Raw genomic sequence first — 20670 nt, 5'->3', positions numbered from 1 at the left:
TTCCAGGGATAGGCAGAATTTTGTCAGAAAACCAACATTTGTTACACAGTTTTGGCATTTTACTGGGACATAGCCTATTTTTGCTACTTTTTGTGCTTTCAACCTCCTTCAACTCCAGTTAGTGGTAGAAATGGGTGTGAAAGCAATAATGGATCCCATAAAGCTATACACTTCTGAAAAATAGATACAATTCAGAATTCAGCAAGGGGTCATTTCTGTAGATCCTTCAAGGCTTTTTTAATAGAAACAAACAGTTGAAATTAAGAAAAATTGAAAATGAGTGAAAAAAACCAGCCATTTGTGCCAATGTTTTCACCTGTAACTTATTCCAAGTATGACAGATGTTTGAATCCGCTGGACCCTTCTGGTTGTGGGGATATATAGGACTTGTGGGTTCACCAAAAACCCGAGGAACCAGGAGCCAATAACTGAGCAGAATCTTGCAATGGTTTTTCATTATGTACTGGGTATTTAGCAATTCATTTGGTAAAATATAAAGAGTAAAAACTAGGTATCAAAGATACCTACGTATATCCGAAATGGGAACAAAATATAGAGTTTAGAAACAGTAGCTATTTGCACATCTATGAAATTATGGGTACACATACTAGCATGTGAATTATAGGACATTTTTCAAAGAGACTTCTTTTTTACACATTGTTTTACATTTGGAAGGCAGAAATGCATCGGAAGTCAATAGGTAATAACAGTGGCTCTACAATTCTGTGTTCCGCTAACTCTCCCGATAAAAATGGTACCTCACTTGTGTGGGTAGGCCTAGTACCCGCGACAGGAAACGGCCCAAAACGCAACGTGGACACACCACATTTTTACCATGAAAACAGACCCTTTTTTGCAGTGTACCTAGCTGTGGATTTTGAACCCTAGCTCAGCCAGCACCTACGGAAACCTAGCAATCTATATTTTTAGGGAAACTAGACACCCAGAGGAATTCAGGATGGGGTGACTTGAGGGTCTCTCACCAGGTTCTGTAACCCATAATCCCTTGACCCCAACTGCCTCCTGAGGGGGGTAAAAAGACTGTGGCATTTTTTGAGGGATGGTGGGGGCATTGGCATGCCCATTCTGGGCACCCCCACACCAAACTTATGAGAAATAAAATCCCGGTGCCTAGTGGACTATCTGCCCCTCCAGGGAGGGGCAGATAAGGGGCTAGTCCCCATCTGCATGCCTGGGGCGGGGGGGGCAGAAAGATTGTGGCAATATTTTTGGGGTGGTGGCATTGGTATGCCTATTCTGGGCAACCCTACGTATAGAAAGAAATTATAATCCCTGGTGCCTAGTGGGCTTTCTGCCCTCCCCCAGGGGGCAGATCAGGGGCTACTGCCCCCATCTGCCTCGGGGGGGGGGGGGGAAGACTGTGGCATTTGGGAGAGGGGCATTAACATGCCCGTTCTGGGCAGTCCCCATCCCGAATTTTGGAGAAAAAAAATCCCTTGCGCTTCGTTGGCTTTCTGCCCCCCGGGGGGGCAGATAAGGGGCTATTGCCCGGAGGGCAGTAAGACTGTAGCAATTGTTTTGGGGTGGGAGCATTGGCATGCTCATTCTGGGCAGCCCCCACACCTACATATAAAAAAAAACATCCCTTGTGCCTAGTGGGCTTTCTGATCCCCTGGGGGGCAGATCAGGAGCTATTGCCCCCAGCTGCCGCCTGGGGGGCTGAAAGTATTTTGCGTCGGGGGGGGGGGGGATTAAAGCATTGGCATGCCCAATCTGGGCAGCCCCCACCCCAGGCCTATAAAAAAAGAATCCCTGGCATCTAGGGTGCTTACTGCCCACCAGGAGGGGTAGAAAGATTGGTTATGGCAGAATGAAATGATGGGTGCAAAACCATCGCCCATGGGCTCCCTCCTCCCTGTTGGCTAGTGGGTGGATCCCTGCTTGGGGATTGCCCTCCTGGGGCGATCGATCCCCAAGCAGGGATCCACTAGGGATGGGTACCATTGGAAAGGGGAGATTATCCTCTTTCCAACTATACCTCTCCCATGTGTTTTGGTGCTAGGGGGGCTGAGATAGCCCCACGAGCACAGAGTTGTAATGACGACTGACATCTGCGCGATCGTCATTACAAGGAAAACAACAAATATGCCTTGGGAGGTTGGGAGGTTGGGGAAGCTCCCCACCTCACAAGGCAAAAAAGAACAAGCATTGGCATAGCCAATAGGTCTCGCCTTTGGGACCTTGTAAGTAAAATAAAATGAAGTATAAGACTTCACGTTTACATTTACTTGGTATTTAGGATGCAGTAAATGTAAACGTGAAGTCTTACACTGCAGTTTTGTTTTTCTTTACTAACAAGGTCCCAAAGGCAAGACCTATTGGCTATGCCAATGCTTGTTTTAATTTGTTTTGTTAGTTGTCTGTATTGTTTTGCTAGTAGTCTGTATATGTGTGCTTGTTTTCTGTGGAGTGCAATATGGCTTTTGCGGTGCACAGACTGTTACTCAGGCAGGGAGGACGGACAGTACTTTGATGCGAGACAAAACACTTCATGCCTGGTCGATTTCAGTTGGAAGAGGTTCTGCTGAATGTGCATACTTTTCTCCCTGGTGAAATATAAGGATCCTATAGCATCAGGTTCCATTTGGTACTACTGAGTGCTAAAATGCCAAATTAGAAAGAGGACACTGCCACAGAATATTCCACACAGGTTGCCTTTATTGCTTAACTTGCTGCACAGGTCACTTTGCCTGCTGCTTTGTTTGTACTTCCCTTGTCCACTAACTAAATCAACAAAGTCACTTATTTTAATCCTCGCTGCTACGTGCTTCCGCCTACCCCGAAGTGCTGTCCTGGGCAAGATGTGAAAAGGGGTGAGCGCGGTGCTTAATTTGGAAGACTAAGAGTGCCGGTGAAAACAAAGCGTTGAAAAAAAGCGCTGCTCCGAAGTCCTCGTCAATAACCAAAGCTGCGTATTGCTGAGTCTGCACCGGGCCTCTTAATCCCCTGTCAGGCACTACTTGCCCCTTAATCTCACTCTTGAATTTAAGTGGATGAATCATGCGTATCTGGACGTGAGAGATGCCATGTTCTTTATGTCTGGACTAAGAGATACAAACTAGGTTAGCTCTTAACACTCCTGCGACGACAGAAGCAAACCTCACCCTCGAAGTGAGCCTTTTAGCTGAGTGCACAGACAGCGTGGCTCGGAAGCACTGGGCAGGGAATTGTGTGTAATGTTGAATTAAAGGCTGTTGTCCTGATAAATGTGGATTATGGTGTCTGATCTAATCTCGCCAGCGTCATCATGTTTTACAAAAAAAAGCATTCTAAAACTGGTCTCCCTGTGCCGGCCAAAAACGTCCTTGCGTAATGTAATTGTGTTCGTGTGAGGTTACAAACACCTCGTCTGACTGCCTACAAATAGCCTAAGGCAAGGTGGGAGAGGTTTGTGGTGAAACTCAGCAAAGTCTGCCCTGGAGCCATCCCACAACCTTATCTGTTGTTTTAATAAGTCTGATGAGGGCACCACTCAAAGGAATTTCAGTGGAGCGAGGCTGGAAGTCCATGGACAGCCTTTACCTTGCGGGAGCGAGCGCAATAATTGCAAACAGATGGTGCCGCTGCTCGCTCCCGCATGGTAAACGCCACACATGCACGAGGGCTCATTGGGAACAGTGCAGTACAGGCACGAGTTTCCCAAAAAGTCCTGAGTGATTCCAAGAGGTCCCTCCTAAGCAGCGCTTGCCGACTGCGTAGGCGAGACCTAAAAATAGGAAACCCCTACGCTGTTTACAGCAGAGGGATTTTTTGCAAGTGTGATCATGACGGAATGGTTCCGTCATGAGCACAGAATGGGTTAAGAATGGTGGCTGACAAGGGTGGAAAGGCGACATTGATTTTACTTGACCTATCTGTCGCCTTCGATACGCTCCACTCACTACTCTTCACTAACCTGCTCCAGACACTGGGCTTTAGGAATCCAGCACTAGCCCTGCTAAGCTCAATATTGTGCGAGAGGGAGCAGGCAGTGGCGCTGGAAGATTTTAATCGGACCCAGTCTCCCTCCCTAGTGGGGTTTCTCAGGGGGCCCCACGCTTTTCAATATTTATGTTACCCCTCTGGTCAACCTTATCTGTGGTTTTTGCTTCGCAGTAGGTTCCTACGCTGATGAGACAAAAATTGTGGTGTCAATATCATCTGATGTTAAAGAGGAAGCACAACATTTTTGCAGTTGCATGTCTCACATTGCAAATTGGATGCAAAGCAACTGCTTGAAGCTAAACTCAGATAACTGAGGTCTTGCTTTTTGGTAATCATTCCACCTTCTGCAATTCTTCTTGGTGGCCATCCGATCTTGGCTCCCATCCTTCTCCTGCTCAAAAAGCTAGAAATTTGGGAGTAATTTTTTACACCAAACTGTGCTTCTCAGGGCAAATAAACCTAATCGCCTCCTCTTGCTTTTTCATGCTCAGGACTTAAAAGAAGATCTTTCTGTTCATTCCTTTGAAACTGCAAAAGACAGATATGGTGGTGCTTGTTATCTCAAGGATGGACTATTGCAGTGCTTTGTATCTGGGCACTCATAAGCATCTGGTGAACATAACAAATCTCTGCAAAATGCAGCCACTAGACTGCTACTGAAAGTTCCTACGTATTCTCCCTTTTCTCAATCTTTGCAGGGTCTACACTGGCTTCCAGTTAGGAATAGGATCAATTTCAAAGCATTATGTCTGGTCTATAAAGCTCCTCGCCGGGCAGGACCAGAATATTTTCCGAAAATGTTCTCCAGGTATTCTCCTAGCCGGATTCTCATATCTAGTACAGCCAGAATGGTAACTGTCCCCAGAATAATGCACCAAGACACCATATTCTTACACTGGTATCCTATGATTACTCATCACTTTTAAAGCAATTTGTATTGCTTTTAGATCAATCTATGAGTCGAGACCAGGTTCTTGATGTGAAACATCACACCTATGCCCAGTCAAGAAAACTACAATTATGTTTCCCTCTTCTTTGGATCAGGACACCTTTTACAAATTCCAGAACTGATGGATATTCAATATCTACCCAGGCATCCACATTCTGGAAATTGATCTCTTCACAAATAGGAAAAATTGATAATCCCTTCAAAACTGGAGAGCACTAAAACTTGGTTATTCCCGTACATATGATGGCAAGATGCAGATGACCAGCTATATAATTTAGAAAGTAAGTGTGCACAATTGCAACCATTTTCACACTCTCCACAACACCACCAGAGACCATGTTTGAACCAAGCCTTGGAACCTCTCACATCTCCCCAAACATATTCATAAGGGTCATTCTACATTTAAAAGTTCTTCGAATCAGACAGTGCACAAGAGTACCCAGGAACTCCAGGTAAACCAAAGTGCTTTGTGACCTTGCAAGAGGATACAAATTCAGCAATATAAAACTAACCGACTACTGTTTGTAAAAGAGGCCAGAGAAATTAACAAATATCAAATTGTGGCTGGACCACGTGCTGTACAGGGTAAAGAATAGTACTTATACATGCATGGTGCAGACAGGAGAGCCCAGTAACTACATACTTCAAGCCCATTTCATTACTCTTTGACTGGCCAGGTGAGTATTGAAGCTGAACAGTCTACCTAATCTATAATAAGTGACCTGGTAATTCTTATTTTGCAATAAATGTATATTTATTAGTATTACCGCTGAGCACTCCTTTTATTCATAAGTTTTGTCGCTCTGTTAATCAAAATTTATTCAATGTGCGTCCCGGTACAAAAGTGCAATGTCTGGGATTGCACTGTCTAATTATATACCACAAACTATTTGCCAAAGACGGAACACCATCTGTTGACTCCGGTCGCATCAAATGGATTAAATGAGTTTAAATTCCAAATTTTGCTCAATACATTTTGGGTCGATGACCCTTTATCAGGGGCAATCCAGATTACAAATGTCCGTGTAAGTTAGTAACACTCCTCCAGAAGATCAAACGCGGTCAGTTGCGAGACTCTCTAAGACGCCGAGTTAGGCGCCAGTGTTTAACGTGCCTTACGTAAGGAACGTTAAACAAAGGCGCCTAACTCGTCGTCTTAGGGAGTCCCGCAACTGACCGCCTTTGATGTTCTGGGTCAGTGTTACTAACTAACACGGAAAAATTGTCCTGATGAAGGGTCATCGACCCGAAATGCATTGGGCAAAAACATTGAATTTAAGCCCATTTAATCATTCATCAAGGATGCATAATATTGCAACAATCATATGGTAAGATGGATTACAATTAAGAATTGGTCAATGAAGAAATAGATGGAAAATAAATATTGATTAACTTCACACCATGTGTTAAACTCTGATAATTATTGGAGAAGAAAGCTTTGTGTTTCAATAGTTAAGTGCGACCGGAGTCAACCGACGGTGTTCTGTTTTTGGCAAATAGTTCTTATTCTGCTACACATATCAACACTAGAAACAAAGAGAATAAACATGAAGCTCTCTCTCCTTGAAAAAAGTCTCCTCACCAACCACAGAACAAAAATGAGAAAGCCCTCTTCCTGAAAAGTGTCAACTACTGCATCTATCTATTAGTATAGTATCTATTCTGGATTCTCCAAAAACGGATTGCAAAGCTACAAAGACTTCTGACTCAGGCAGCAATACTGTGCCTTAACATATGGAATCGAACTAAACCCGACTTAAAGCATTTCACTTGCACCCAGTGAATGTTTGCACCAAATTTAAGAACTTGTGCACTATCCTTCATCCATAGAAAACCTAAAGTCTGTTCCTCTCTACCGCAGCCAAAATAAAGATTAGTCCCTCTATTTTGAACTTGTTAAACTTGGAGGACTTCTCCCACTCGTACTTTACCTACCAATTGCCGAGTCTAGCAGCTACATGCAAGCCCTCAATCTTACCCAATACATCAACAAAGTTGTAAAGTAGCCAACGTTCAGCTTAATACCGTACGGAGCATCTAAGAATGACTGCAGTCGTATTCAGACTGGACTTCAGCTATGGCATTCTGGCTGGCACATCCCTCACTTCAAGAGCCCCAGTGCCAGCTGTCCTTGACTCGGGCTGCTAAGCTTTTTATTTAATTATTTATTTATTTATTTTTAAAGTTTTATATAGCGCGAACAAGATCTTTGCAGATATCAGAGCGCTTTACAGAAACAGTAGGTAGGATAAACAAGACTCTTAAATCAATATGAGATTCCGTAGACAGTGAGATGCAAAAAATAGGGTATCAATCATACAAGAGTATACAGAGTAATAACAATCAAGAAACAATAATATGGAAGCAGTACAATGTCTAAACGGATAAGATTATAGCACCCAGAGGGTGAGTAAACACAATGTTGAGAGCGTATTGAGGCACTCAAGTCCTAGTGTACAACCCAATAAACAAGTTGGAAATCACTAGTATAGCATCCGTGCAATGAATTAGATCCAGAAGCAGACAAAAAATGGACTGACATAGATAAATATTCATCCAGCCGATAATGTGGGGGCCAAATACTGTCATTGTTCCAGTATCAATAGTGTTCAGGTGTATTTAGCCATAAGGATGGCCTTCACCTCTTTCTTGAAGAGTATAGTGGACGGGATAAGCCTGGTTTCTGGTGGGAGTGCATTCCAGATCCTAGGTGCCATTCCAGAGAAGGAGCGTTTGTATGTTTTTTCCTTCCGGAATCTCCGTGGTTTCAGGAGGAGAGTGTTTGTGCTTCTGTTGGATCTTGAGCCTCCTGATATGGTCAGCTTATGAGAGAGGTAGTTGGGTGCCTTGTGGTGTACGGCCGAGTGTGTCATACAGGCAATTTTCAACTGAATTCTGGCTTCAATAGGCAGCCAGTTCAGGGTTTTTAAGTCAGGGGATATATGCGAGTGTTTTCTTGAGCCAGTGATGAGTCTCGCGGCCGCGTTCAGGGAGGCTCTTAGGGGAGCCGTTGTTGTCAGGGGGAGCCCGCTGAGAGCCACAATTCCGTAGTCTATGCGAGGAATGACTAAGGCTTGTACCACAGTTTGGAAGTCCTTGGGTGGTAGGAAGGGTTTGAGTTTTCTAAGCGTGTTGATTTGGAAGTTGGCTCCTTTAGTTGCTATGGTAATATGCTGCTGCATGTCGAGATTGCAGTCCAGTGTGATGCCAAGGGATTTCGCTGAGTCCACGATGGTGGGTTGGACATTGAGTGCGGTTAGATGATTGAGCCAGGTTTGGGTGATGGCCTTTTTCGCAGGAGGAGAGATCAGAAGGAACTCAGTTTTCAGAGCATTTAGTTTGAGGTGATTGTCGGCCAGCCAAGCTTGGGTGTTTCTTAGTGTGGCATTCAACAGTTTGATGTCTTCAGGGGATTGAAGCTTGAGGTAGAGCCGAGTGTCATCGGCGTACATATGGAAATGTACCTTAGAAGATTGAAGCAAGGTGGTGAGTGGTTCCATGACGAGGTTGAACAATGTGGGGGATAGGGAGGAACCTTGCGGGACGCCCAGTGTTACTGGCACAGGCGAGGACAGTGCGTTGTTGATCTTGAACCTCTGAGAACGGTTGTGCAGAAAGGACGTGAACCATTTGAGAACCGTCCCGGATATGCCCATTCTGGTATTTAGGAGCTCCAGTATATTCTCGTGTTTGACCGTATCAAATGCTGAAGAGAGGTCAAGAAGGATGAGGAGGCAAGACTCATTGTGATCAAGGATTTGGAGGGCATCATCTATTATGTGTGTCATGGCCGTTTCCGTGCTATGCTTTGCTCTGAATCCGGATTGGTGAGAGTTGAGGAGGTCAAACTGCTCAATGTGTTTTGTCAGTTGGAGTTGTACGCATTTTTCTAACAGTTTTGCTAGAGTGGTGATATTGGTGATAGGACGATAGTTGTTTAGGTCGGCCGGGTCAGCTGTGGGTTTCTTGAGTATAGGCGTGACTTGCCCAATCTTGAGGGAATCTGGGATGAGCCCTTGTTGCAGGGAACAGTTGATGATTTTAGTCCAGAGTGGGAGGAACAGGGGGGTGAGGACTTTAACAGCATTGGCAGGTAGGGGGTCTGTGTGATGATTGGCGGGTTTCAAGGTGACCAGCAGCTTGTGAATTGATTCTTCGGAATAGGTGTCGAAGGACGTCCATGAAGCGTTGTTTTTAGCATGAGTGTTAGTTATGCATTTGGAGCCGGCGAATCGACTTACATCCTTGATGAGATCGCTTCTTATAGTGTTGTTCTTTTGCTTGAAGAAAGCAGAGAAGTCTTCGCAACTTGGGATAGCCTTTGTTAAGTTGTTGGGTTGTGGAGGTTGCGTTTTGGTTTGGGTTTTGACTAACTCGAACAGTTTTTTTGGTCGGTTTTTAGCTTGATCCAGCTGTTGGCTAAAGAATATTGATTTCGAGCGTTTGATTTTTCTGAAGTAAGCGTTTGTAAAATAGACTACCACAAATCTCCCATACTTTAGGAACTCTGGTAGATTGCAATACCAGCCAGAGTTCAATTCAAGTTATGCTACCTTGTCCACAAGCCTAATCAAATCACAAACCTCCACCCACCTTACCTTTAGGTACTTTTGACTTTCTCTGGCAATGCAAGAAGTCTGAGAAGTAACAACATGCTTCTCCTGGAAGTTGCAAGTTCAAAACTTTCTTGGCAAACAATTGTTATGAGGGGCAACAGCTTTGGTGTGTAACTCCCTACCACCTTACTTAAAGAAACCTACCTCTATCATCGCTTTTTGGAAATACCTCAAGACACCTCTTCAAAAAATTATTCGGCCAACTACATTGTTCAAGAAATTTGCCAATTCCAGTGGTGCCTATCACGCTTCTTCAGCTCTTTCAAACAGCACAATTAAGTATCTTAAAACCACCCTATCTCAATGTAACCTTTTGTTTCCTATTGGATTGTAATTAAAGTGCCCAAACACCGCTTGTGGTCAAAGCATGCCACCATTTTTTAAATGTATTATTTGTTTTTAGGAAACTTTTAAAAGCTACACGATTTATAAACTTGCATGTAACTAAATTCAGTAATCTAAGAGTTTTCCATATGGTTACTACCCTGTCAGTCTTGACTTTAGTATACAATCCAACTGCATTTTTTCATACCTATGAGGGATCAGAAAGGCCCAGATATAGCAGTTTTTAAAACTTCAAAATAATTAAAGGGAATTAGACAATAATAAAATGCTTAAATGCCAATTCAGAAAAGACATCTCCTTTGATGGAATCAGATAATCTGTTTTAGTGTTTTTAAAATTTAGATTCCCTAGAATAATTGTTTTAATGAATGCATAACTTGTAGTACTCCAGGTGTAAAGACATATCTACGAGGCGGCTAGGGATGGCTCCTGGCCATTTTTTTTAACCAGCATGACCAGTATTTTAGTGTTTCGGTTGGTACAAAAATAAGGAAAATTGCCTAAAGTTGGTATTTTTTCCACAAAAAGTAAATATAAGAAAAAATATTTTAAATGTGTTCAAGAGCTTCCTTATTGGCTAATAATTAAAGTAAAGCAAGCATAATGAGATGATGGATGGAGCGCTGAAACTATTCAGACACTTACTGGGGTGGCTAAGTGAGCAAAAGAACGATGATGGATTCAACCAAGATCTAATGACGACTGGGGGCGAGTGGCTGAAAAGTTTCAGCGCTCCATCCATCATCTCAGTTTGCTTTAATAATTAAAGTAAATCAATACAGAAAGGCAGATTTAAACATGTCAAAGTTGAGAGGGAGCTTGAGGGACCCCCTAAACACTCACTGAAAAGATTTTGCTTGCTTCATACTCTCTCACCCGTTAACTATTTGTGTGGTACAATATAAAGTTTACTGAATTACTTTTTTGAAAAAGTGGCAAATTTATCGGCCCTCTACAAATAGTCAAATGAAAAAAAAATAATAAATAGGCAAACTGCATTTTTGACTAGCAGTAGTATCACAATTTCAATAATACTTTGCACTGCAACTATATTACCCAATTTCAAGGGCTTAAACACGCTCAGTTATTGTATAGAAAACAACCTGTGCACAGAAGTATACTTCTGTTTATTTTCCTTTCGCTACTGCCTTCTACTGTCGATCTGATGTAAATACAGTGTTTCAAGGTGCGATTTTCAGAAACGTTTTAAGGCATGGGCAAAGGCCAGTCCCCATCTTCTGAGTACCCCCAGGAAATCTATTGGATTTCTATTCTATGTCCCTATATAAACCTCTCTACCTACCTCTATCTTTGACTCTATATACTCAGTGTCATCTTAAGGATTTTGGGGGTCCCAGGCGAGACACAGATCAGCTGTTTTTGTGTGACCAAGTTAAAGTTTAACATATAATTTAGCATTGTTTGGCATCTTGCATTCTACAATTAGCAGTAAATTAATAACAAAATTGAAATTAGTTACAGTAAGGGGCCCCTAAAATAGGTCTTCTCCAGGGCCTCCAAAACCGTTATGACATAGGCCATACTGCCTAACAAATGCATGTCTAGCCCCGGTGGAAAAGTAGTGGCTATTGCAGTAAACCACTGCCTTGAACTAGGCAGCTCAGGATGCGTGCCGCAGCACACTAGAGAAGCCACCAACCTCTCCAGAGATGGGCTATCCTGTAGCGTCGGACAGATTGACTTGAAGGCATCAGTGCAGAACATCAGAGCATGACCCTGACCCTAAAGACAAAGGGGCCCTGATGGCCCCATGTCACCAAGGACACGGGGCTCCAATCGTCCTGGATCACAATTAAACTAAAACACCAGCCAATAATCAGTGAAAGCAAAGCTCAGACACGAAGAACTGTGTTTTAGGGGCCATGAGATCTAGTAACCCGAGGAATTCAAGAGCCCAGCAGGAGCCTCTTTGGCTGCAGTCCTTGTGGAACCTGAGGAATGGATCTAGCAGTCGACACAACGCTGGCTTATTACCGAACTGTGATGGCAATTCCTCGGTCACTGATCCAAAAAAGAATCCTGCCTGCTTGGCAGGCTGAGATTGTCTTATATGTGTCAACAAGCCAGTGATGTGGCTATCACTAGTGCGGCAGGTGCCACCCACTGCAACCAGCTCACTGTGAAGGGGAGCCACCCTCTCGCCCTCATGGCAGAAACAGTTCTCGTAATTCAAGCTTACCAAAGGAGCTCACCATACCTTGCCTGCCCCGAGTCAATGGAAACCACCCTGCTGAAACCAAAAGGCCACAATGAAGCAATTCTGTATTTCCTGACACATACCTGATTGGAACTCATGTTTTCGGATCTCATTAGCGTCGTGTAGTTCCTGCAAAGAGAATCGAGCTTTCAGACACATTGCATAGGCACTGAGGTTCTCACAAAACACATCATTTAAACAAAGACCAACAGAACTTGTGATTTTCAAGCACACAGTCTTGTGATTTAGTGGTGCATCATTATTCATAAGGAATTGAGTCAGCATCTGATCCATATACAAAGAGAATGGCTTAATGCAAAGACTCCCAATTCGTAGTCAAGCATACCCAATAGGTGCTAAAAGGACTTCTACATCTAAAGCCTGATGATGGCATCCTAAGCGATGAAATTGCATGACGTCTCCACTAGTGTTACAACAATGCTCTTAACACATCGTTGAGTGTTGGTCTTAGCACATTGTTGAGTGTTGGTCTTAAAACATCGTTTAGTGTTGGTCTTAGCACATTGTTGAGTGTCGGACTGTAAAAGAGCAAAGGTGACAATTTAACTACACATGGGATCCATTTGTTAGCACAACTGGAGGCTGAACATGTCCACTCGTGCATGGTCTACATTAATCAAGGTATGCAAGAGAGCAGATGTATAAAGCCATATTGGAATATTATGTAACACTACATCTATCAGATGGTATTTTCTGACATGTAATCACATTGCCAAGCAAATTATGGGGGATGAAGGAACACAATTCCTAAGTGTAGCCAATATAAACTAACAGCAAAAGTTCACAGTGTAGCATGAGGGTATAAGAACTAAATGAAAAGCACACATACAAAACAGTAATACGCCCAATTCCCATAACACGGACACCAGAGAATAAGATTAAGGAAAGTTGTAGGACCAAGGTAAATGCTTATGCAAAACTTTATTAAAAGACAAAAAACCTCAGTTGTGACAGAGGTGCCACAAGACCGCTGCACTTCTTGCGGGAGCTGCTGCAACCCCACAAATGGAGTTTACAATGGAGTAGGAGTCGGGTGAAAGCAAGGCCAGATACTAAGAGTTGATGATTTTAAGGGTGGCCATCCCACTGCAACTGCCAAGAGGGAAAAAAAGATTGCAAAGCCTCAACATTCAAGAGCTGTGCATTATCTGAAAATGGTGGGGAGATCAATACTGAGTCCTCTGGGGGTGCCAGTACCCTGCGGAGGTCATGAGTTTTGTAACGGCTATGGCGTGGTAAAGACTGTGGAAAGCCCTAATTGAGCAAAGTGGATGTAGAGAATCCTGGAAGAATTGGGAGGGGTGAGGTGGCTTTGGGACAGTGATCCATTCTAGCAAAAGATGGTGGGAGTGTTCCCTGGTTCTTGGACTTTATGGACCTTCAAAGAAGGCCACACAGAATTGAAGGAACTTTTTTTCCCCAAACACAGAAGTGCATATCAGACATAAAGCTTACCCTGCGAAAGAGCAGGCGTAGAAGTCCCAAAGGGAGACAAGAGATTTATCTCCACCTAAATCCCATTTCACCAGGGAAGCTAGAGCAGGGGATTAAGAAAAACATGCTAACCACGGTCAGGCCTAATGCGGGTGATCTGCCACTGGAGCTGATGTTCAACTAGTTTCAGCAGTCAAACGCTCGCAGCATGTAACTGACGCGACAATGGATAGCTCGGTTGCAGGACGCTGCGCGGTTTTAACCTGTGTGTGTGATCTTGAGAGTTTTTAAGATTTTTACACCAGTGTTTGTGCTCTGACCTGTCCCCCTCTACTTTGCCTTAATTATTGCCTTTTTAAACTTGCGCAATTGCACATTATACTTACTGTTCTTTGCACTCACCGTATCTGGGACTTAAAACCCACCAGTCCCTCCCCGGTCCCCCACCAGCCATTAGCAGGCTGTTTGTGTGGAGGGAGTCGAGATGGGCGGGTACCCACTTCCGGTGTGTCGTGCTCCTCCACCATTTTGGGTGAGGAGACGGTCTAGCTGTTGAAAACCTCACAACCGTCCAGTGAAAAGGGGGCGATGGCGCGGAAGCGCAGCGGACGCGTGCAGTGGGTGCGCCAAAGGCAAGCCCGTCTGCGCCAGTTCGTCGCCAGACATGCTGTTGCCCCCACTAGAGACAGGCTTTCTTACGCCCGTAAGACCTTCTCAAAGTCAAGAGCACGGTGAGCAATTGTAGACATTCCTGTGGGGACACAATTGAGGATCCTTTTTGTTGTACTCAATGTGGCTTTAGTAATGCACTTGCCCCGTCTCCAGACAGCCACCTACCGCGTCCCAGTAAGCACATCAGCATTCTTAATTTGACCTGTCGCTCCTTAGCCAAACACCATGCGGATGTCCATGACTTATTAGAGGACACCTCCCCCTACGTCCTCTTCCTTACCGAGGCTCTCGGATGCCATGACAGCTGAGTAAGGCCTTGCGCTTCCCTTAGGTTACTGCATCCTTACTTTGAACAGAGAGACCAGAGAAGGGGGAATCGCGGTTATTTTTAAATCTTGCTATCCTTGTACCTTTGTAAAACAGGTAGTAACCGCTTGCGAATGCGCACACTTTAAGACTGCCCTGAGCCCCACCTACACGATGTCAGGACTTCTTGTTTATCGGCCCCCTGGACCATCCACAGACTTTAGGACTGCCCCTTTGGAGACGGTCAGTGTATTAGCGGTCAACACGGCTAACTTTACCGTCAGCGGGGATTTGAATCTCCACTTGGCTAATCACGAAGACACAGATATGGCTAACTTTGTAGCTGACCTAGCGGCCTGCCAGCTTGTGCAACTGGTATCAGGTCCTACGCACACTGCCGGCCACCTTAGACCCAGTCTTCATGACCATACCCTCACTTACAGTGCACACGCCCATCCCCATGGGTTGGTCAGACCATTATCTTGTCCCTATGTCACTCCAGGGTTTATCCCCGTTATGGAGTGAGGATCGGTCGACCTCGCTCGAACGCCCATGCACAAATTGAACTGGGAACTCGACGCATGCCTCGCGGCCACTTGCCCTAGTCTTCCGGTTGACACCAACGAGGCTTATAGGGTGTTCTCCTATTGGATTAAACATCCATTAGATAGCTTAATTCCGGAGAAATGGTCCACTAAACACAAATACAAAATTAGACCATGGTACAAAAGTGATTTTGCAGAGACCCGCAAAAACTGTAAAAGGTTGTAGTGCTTATGGAGACGGGATTTCGATCCCGCCGCAAAGGTCATCTACCGGATGGCTATTAAGAAATACCACAGGGCCATTCAATTGGCCTGCTCGGCTTTTTTCATCAAGCAAATCTGTGAAAGTGATAACCCCGCAAAAAGCGTGCTCTCACTACTCTCTAGCCTTCAATCCCAGTGACCGCCGCTGGCCCAACCATCAAGTCTAATGAGCAGTGTGAGGACCTGGCCACCTTCTTAGTTAGAAAGGTTGATATCATCTACAGGTCCTTCCCTATGACCCACAGTAACAAACAAGCGGCTCGGGGTCCTGCAAATGCTAACATCTTGGATACATTTCAGCCTATCCCCGTCGACCAGCTGCAAACACTGTGCAACAGTTGTGTGAAGTTGGCCTGGTATATGATGTTCACTATTCTAGTGAGCACCTTGCACCAGTCCAAACAACCCTTATGGTGATGGTTGTAAAATCAACCTTATAGACCAGCTATCCTAGTGGTAGCATGGACAAAAGCAGTCTTAGGCTAAACTCAAGAGGGCATGTGAAGCCAGCTGTTTTACCATATGCAAACCTTTTAATACCAAATGAAAGGACACCACACAGGTTATATATTCAAAATATATATGTATTTATTTCTGAACAACCCCCTGTACTCTTTATGAGCACAGAAGCACAAGCGTATAACAAGGAACTTAATATAAAATACAATAAGTTGCACAATATGGATAGGCCCTGGTGGCCCGTTAAACCATATACTAAAATAGTGGTATAAGAACCACAACACGAACAATGGTAAGGCCTAGGGCCTTGGGAATCGCTGGGGCTACACTGGACTAACAGTTGTTAGGGAGCAGGAGGCCCACAGGGTGCGGGTGCAGTGTCTGAATGCACACGCGTGCACCTATACAAGTCAATGGGTGCGTAAAGTTAGAAAGTTAAAGAGTTAGGAGTCTTCCGACTGGACTAGAACTAAACCACTTGGACCAGGAGGTGTCGACGACGACCAGGTGCTGGACACTGACTGTTTCACAAAGGCTCTCGCTGTCGGCGGTGTCGGTTCTCGATTCGGAGTCAACAGGCCTTGGCAAATGCAACCCACGCAGGAATCGAAGATGGCTTCTGGATCAGACCAGCAAGGTCTGATGGGCTTCTCCTTTTCAGGGGAGCAAGGGCCAGTCTGGAGCAACCAGACCAGCGTTGGAAAATAAAAGGTTCGTTGTCACAGAGGCCACTAGCCAACGAGCAAGTGACTGGACAGACACGTTGAGCAGGAAAATGCAAAAGGGCCCCACGCAGCACTCGGTGAGTGTGGAGAGGTGATCTTCGGTGCAAAGGATGCTCGGGGCTGGGGCTTCTCAATCCCCAATGCACAGCTTCGAGGGTGCCTCAGGAGCTGCACAGAAAGCACTTCACTGGCTTTCCAAGATGGCCGGTCCCACGTCTCTCGTCGCCTCCACGGGTCTCAGCTTTGCTGTGGATCGGGCTGTTGGATGTCTGGAAGTCCGGTTCTTGTCAGGCTCGGTCGTTCGAGCTCCGGCGGGAGCAACGATAAAGCAAACCATTGAGCGCTTGATGGTGCCTGCTTGCACAGGGTGGTCACTCCTTGACCACAAGGGAGATTCTTCAGTCTTCTACGTCGAGTAGGATGTTGAAGGGTCCAGAGTTTCGTATCAGAGTTTCAGTCAGGATTATCTAAAGTCTAAGGACACAGCTCCTACCTTTATTCCGAATCAAGGGGCTGGATTACCTGCTAGCTCCCTCCTATGGGTGGGACCCAGGAAGGGGGTAGTTATACCCCTTTCCCTTTGTCCAGTTTCGCACCAGAGCTGGTGCTGGAGTGCTACTGGCCTATGCATTGGACACCTTGTGTGCCCCAGGCAGTGTCTAATTTCATTCAGCCCTCCCTGCCCCAATCCACTATCTCCTGACTGGGGTGGTGCTAGCACCTCCCTGTGACAGGAAACCTATTGTCCAAGCCTCCCTCGCTGGAAGGGCTCACAGCAGCAGGAGGTCAGACTTGTGTCTGTGGCAGCAGCATCCATTTGGTGATGCTGAGGCTCTGGTTAACTTTAACCGGGTTCAATGGAAGTAACATGTCTTCTCCCTCTAGAATAGTGGAATGCTACCCCCGTCGCCAGAACTGGCGAGGGGGTAGTATTCCAAAGCGTATGACACCTTACACAACATGTTTTGATAAAGCCAAACCAAAGTTAGCAATAACCGCGAGGATTATAATGAAGTTAAGAGTATATGGTATGGCAATATCCTGGAACAGCTATAAGGACATGGTTCCGAAAGCTGCAGACAGGCTCAGCTCATGCTAGAGCACCATCTCACATAAAACCAAGCACTTTGCCTTCAGGATTGTTAAGGCCTGCCATAGGAGTGACTTATAGGTGCATATGTGTCAGATATAAGGTTAGACATAGGAATACGATATCTAAGCAAGAGGTGATTACACAACCTTTCCCCAGCTGAGTGATCAGCCAGTTGTGTCAGTTTGGATGGCCAGCCAGGGGTGGCAAAAGATATGCTGCAGCCCCTGGTAGGCCTTGGGTGCACCTATGCCCTGGGTACCTATAGTAAACTATACAGGGCAGATAAGGTGACTCAATATCCCATTAGTTATGTACCTAGGGTACATGGAGTCCATTTTACAGAGAGAGCAGATAGCCTGGGGCCCTGATTAGCAGGATCCCAGGCCAACTAAGTCGAAAACCAGCTAAACACAAGGCAAAAAAATCTGGGGTAACCATAGTCCGATATCCACCTTCCTACACAACTCCCCCCCCCCCCCCCCCCCCTCCAACGAAAGGAGATAAGGCTATCCTTGACCAGGTAAGCCTATATTGCCCAAGTGGCCATATAAGGAAGTACCTGCACTAGCATGGTTACCCCCTGTCTCATGGTCCACTAAGCAATCCCTCACCCTAGGGGTATCAGAGGGTCTCCACCATATGGAATCTCTACCTGTGGTGTGTTTTGGCAAAGTAAAAGGCTCGTGTTGAGAGGGAGTACTGAAGTGAGGCTCCACTAATGTAGAGCTCAACTTCCTCCAATCACTATCCACCATACATGCCTTTCTTTCCATGACTGAGTTGCACTGTGCTCTCAGGTCAACCTCTGGCTGCCTACAGCTGAAGGCTGGGTCCCTTTAGTTGGCTTACTGGAGGGACAGGTCAGGTTTGGGGCCTTTGGGTCCCATGTTTGGCTGTGTCCAACAGTGTCCATCTGGGGGAGGTTCCTAACTAAGTGTAAGGGAGATCCCTCAGGAGTTTTTGAAGTTTTCACCTTGCTAGGGCTGCTAGCTTTGGTGCCCCTAATTTGCTGATGGGGTGTCCTGGTGGATAGGGGGCCCTTTGAGGTCCACTGACCTCCCTGACCTCTACAGCCCTGGGCTGACTAAGGCAGGGTAGAAAGGGGCAGGTTACCTGCTCCAGACTGGGTGCCACCTTGGAAGGGTCCACTGACATCAGAGGCTCTGTCAGGTCAGGCCGGGCCACCTCTGGGGCAGTTCCTTCACAAGGTGTAGGGTCAGTTCCCGGAGGAGGCTGACTCTCACCTAATGTCTGGTGGGAGGGAGACATGTCTTCCTCCCCAAAGCTCTCTGTCTGAGTGGAGTGATCCATAGTTTCAGGCTTCACAACACTAAAATCTGTCTGAGTTTGGGCTGTGGCCATCACAGCCCCACCAACCTTTTCAGGAAGGGACTCGGTTTGGGCTGTTACCATCACAGCCCTGTCAATCTGTCTAGGGAAGGAGTCTGCTTGAGATTGGGCTGAGACTAGCACAGCCCTAAAACAGCCCCAAGCCATGTCTTCCCTGGACCGGAATCAAGCATCCTAGGACCGGTTTCTGGCTATCAGCCGTCTTCAGCCAGGATAGCTTGACTCCAGCGGCCTAGTGAGCACGGGACCCACGTCTGGGCATTCCCTTCCCACATAGGGTGAACAGCAAAACACACAAGATGATGGACGGAATGTTGCACAATGGCAAACCATTCACCCCCAGTCACAGATCTGGGTTTAATCCATCGTTATTTTGCTCACCAAGCCACCCCAGTTCAGACATGGCCATATGCAAATCAGTCTTGACCCTGTGCCTCATGGGAATAGTCCAGCCCGAACTGCCAATCCATGTCTTCCCTGGACCGGAATCAAGCATCCTAGGACCGGTTTCTGGCTATCAGCCGTCTTCACCCAGGATAGCTTGACTCCAGTGGCCTAGTGAGCACGGGACCCACGTCTGGGCATTCCCCTAGCACAGCCCTACCAACCTTTTCAGGGAGGATTTTCTGAGCTGGGGCTGTGGCCATGGAGATTTACCATTTTAGAATGGGTTTCTTGTTCTACCTCAGCCAAGGCTGAGATTTCCAGATCATTCCCCAGTAGACAATCTACAGGCAAGTTTATAGACACTGCCACTCTCTTGGGGCCAGTGACACCTCCCCAGCTGAGATTAACTACTGCCATGGGATGATCTGTCTGTACTCCATCAATGTTGGTCACCTGGTATGTGGCTCCAGGTAAAAGTTGCCTTGAGGGGACTAGACTCTCAGTCACCATAGTGATGCTAGCCCCTGTGTCTCTGTAGGCCTCAACTTTCTGACCATTGATGAGGGGCTCCTGTCTGTACTTGCTCAAAGTGTTGGGACAAGCAGTGAAGTTGGCAAACCCCATGCCATCTTCACAGACAAGAGTAGCTGTGGTAGGGGACCTGGTTAGGCCAGAGTCCACCTGAGTTCCCAAAGTAAACCCAGCCAAATTCTTGGGGGCACTCCCACCACCTGGGGGATTACTGTTAACAGTAACAGGAGGTCTGGGAGTATTACTTGGGGGAACGTTTTCCTTATTGCTGGCCCTTGGGCAACTGCTGTCAGATTTCCAGTGGCCAGCTGTTTACAGACATGGCCATAAGGTTTCTTTTGGTTAGAGGAAGTGTTTTGGGACCCCCCCCCACCCCCCCCCCCCCCCCCCACCCATTGGAGTTTTGGGGCCCTGTGGAGGACTTGTCTTTTGATTTATCCCCGCCTTTCTCTTGGGGCTTGGTAGAATGTTTCTTCTGGTCACCACCCTGATTTTTAGGCCTAATCCTGGTTCTGACCCATTTGTCTGCCCTCTTACCCAATTCTTGTGGAGAGGTCAGATCTGAGTCCACCAGGTGCTGGTGTAGAAGCTGGTTTTGACAATTACTAAGGATCTGCTCTCTCATAATCAAATTATACAATCCTGTAAAGTCCTGTACTTTGCTGCAAAATAACCAGCCTTCCAGAGCCTTAGTAGCACAATCTACAAAATCAGTCCAGTCCTGAGTCTGTGTCTTCTGGGTATCCCTGAACATCAACCTGTACTGTTCAGTTGTTAAGCCAAATCCATCAATCAGAGCACTCTTCAGGA

The 20670-nt window shown here is 45.9% G+C and overlaps 1 protein-coding gene across 1 annotated transcript in view; it reads right to left on the bottom strand.

The window, feature by feature from the left end:
* Positions 1 to 20670, bottom strand: part of CCDC25 (coiled-coil domain containing 25) — a 110107-nt gene that overhangs the window by 39699 nt on the left and 49738 nt on the right. The window contains exon 8 of the mRNA XM_078649958.1: positions 12157 to 12202. Coding sequence (XP_078506084.1) covers positions 12157 to 12202 — 46 coding nt within the window. The remainder of the gene's footprint in view (positions 1 to 12156; positions 12203 to 20670) is intronic.

This window comes from Lissotriton helveticus, chromosome 6 (genome assembly GCF_964261635.1).
Source record: "Lissotriton helveticus chromosome 6, aLisHel1.1, whole genome shotgun sequence".
NCBI lineage: Eukaryota > Metazoa > Chordata > Amphibia > Caudata > Salamandridae > Lissotriton > Lissotriton helveticus.
The sequence above is the reverse complement of the archived record's forward strand: the minus strand, read 5'-3'. Positions and strand labels throughout refer to the sequence as shown.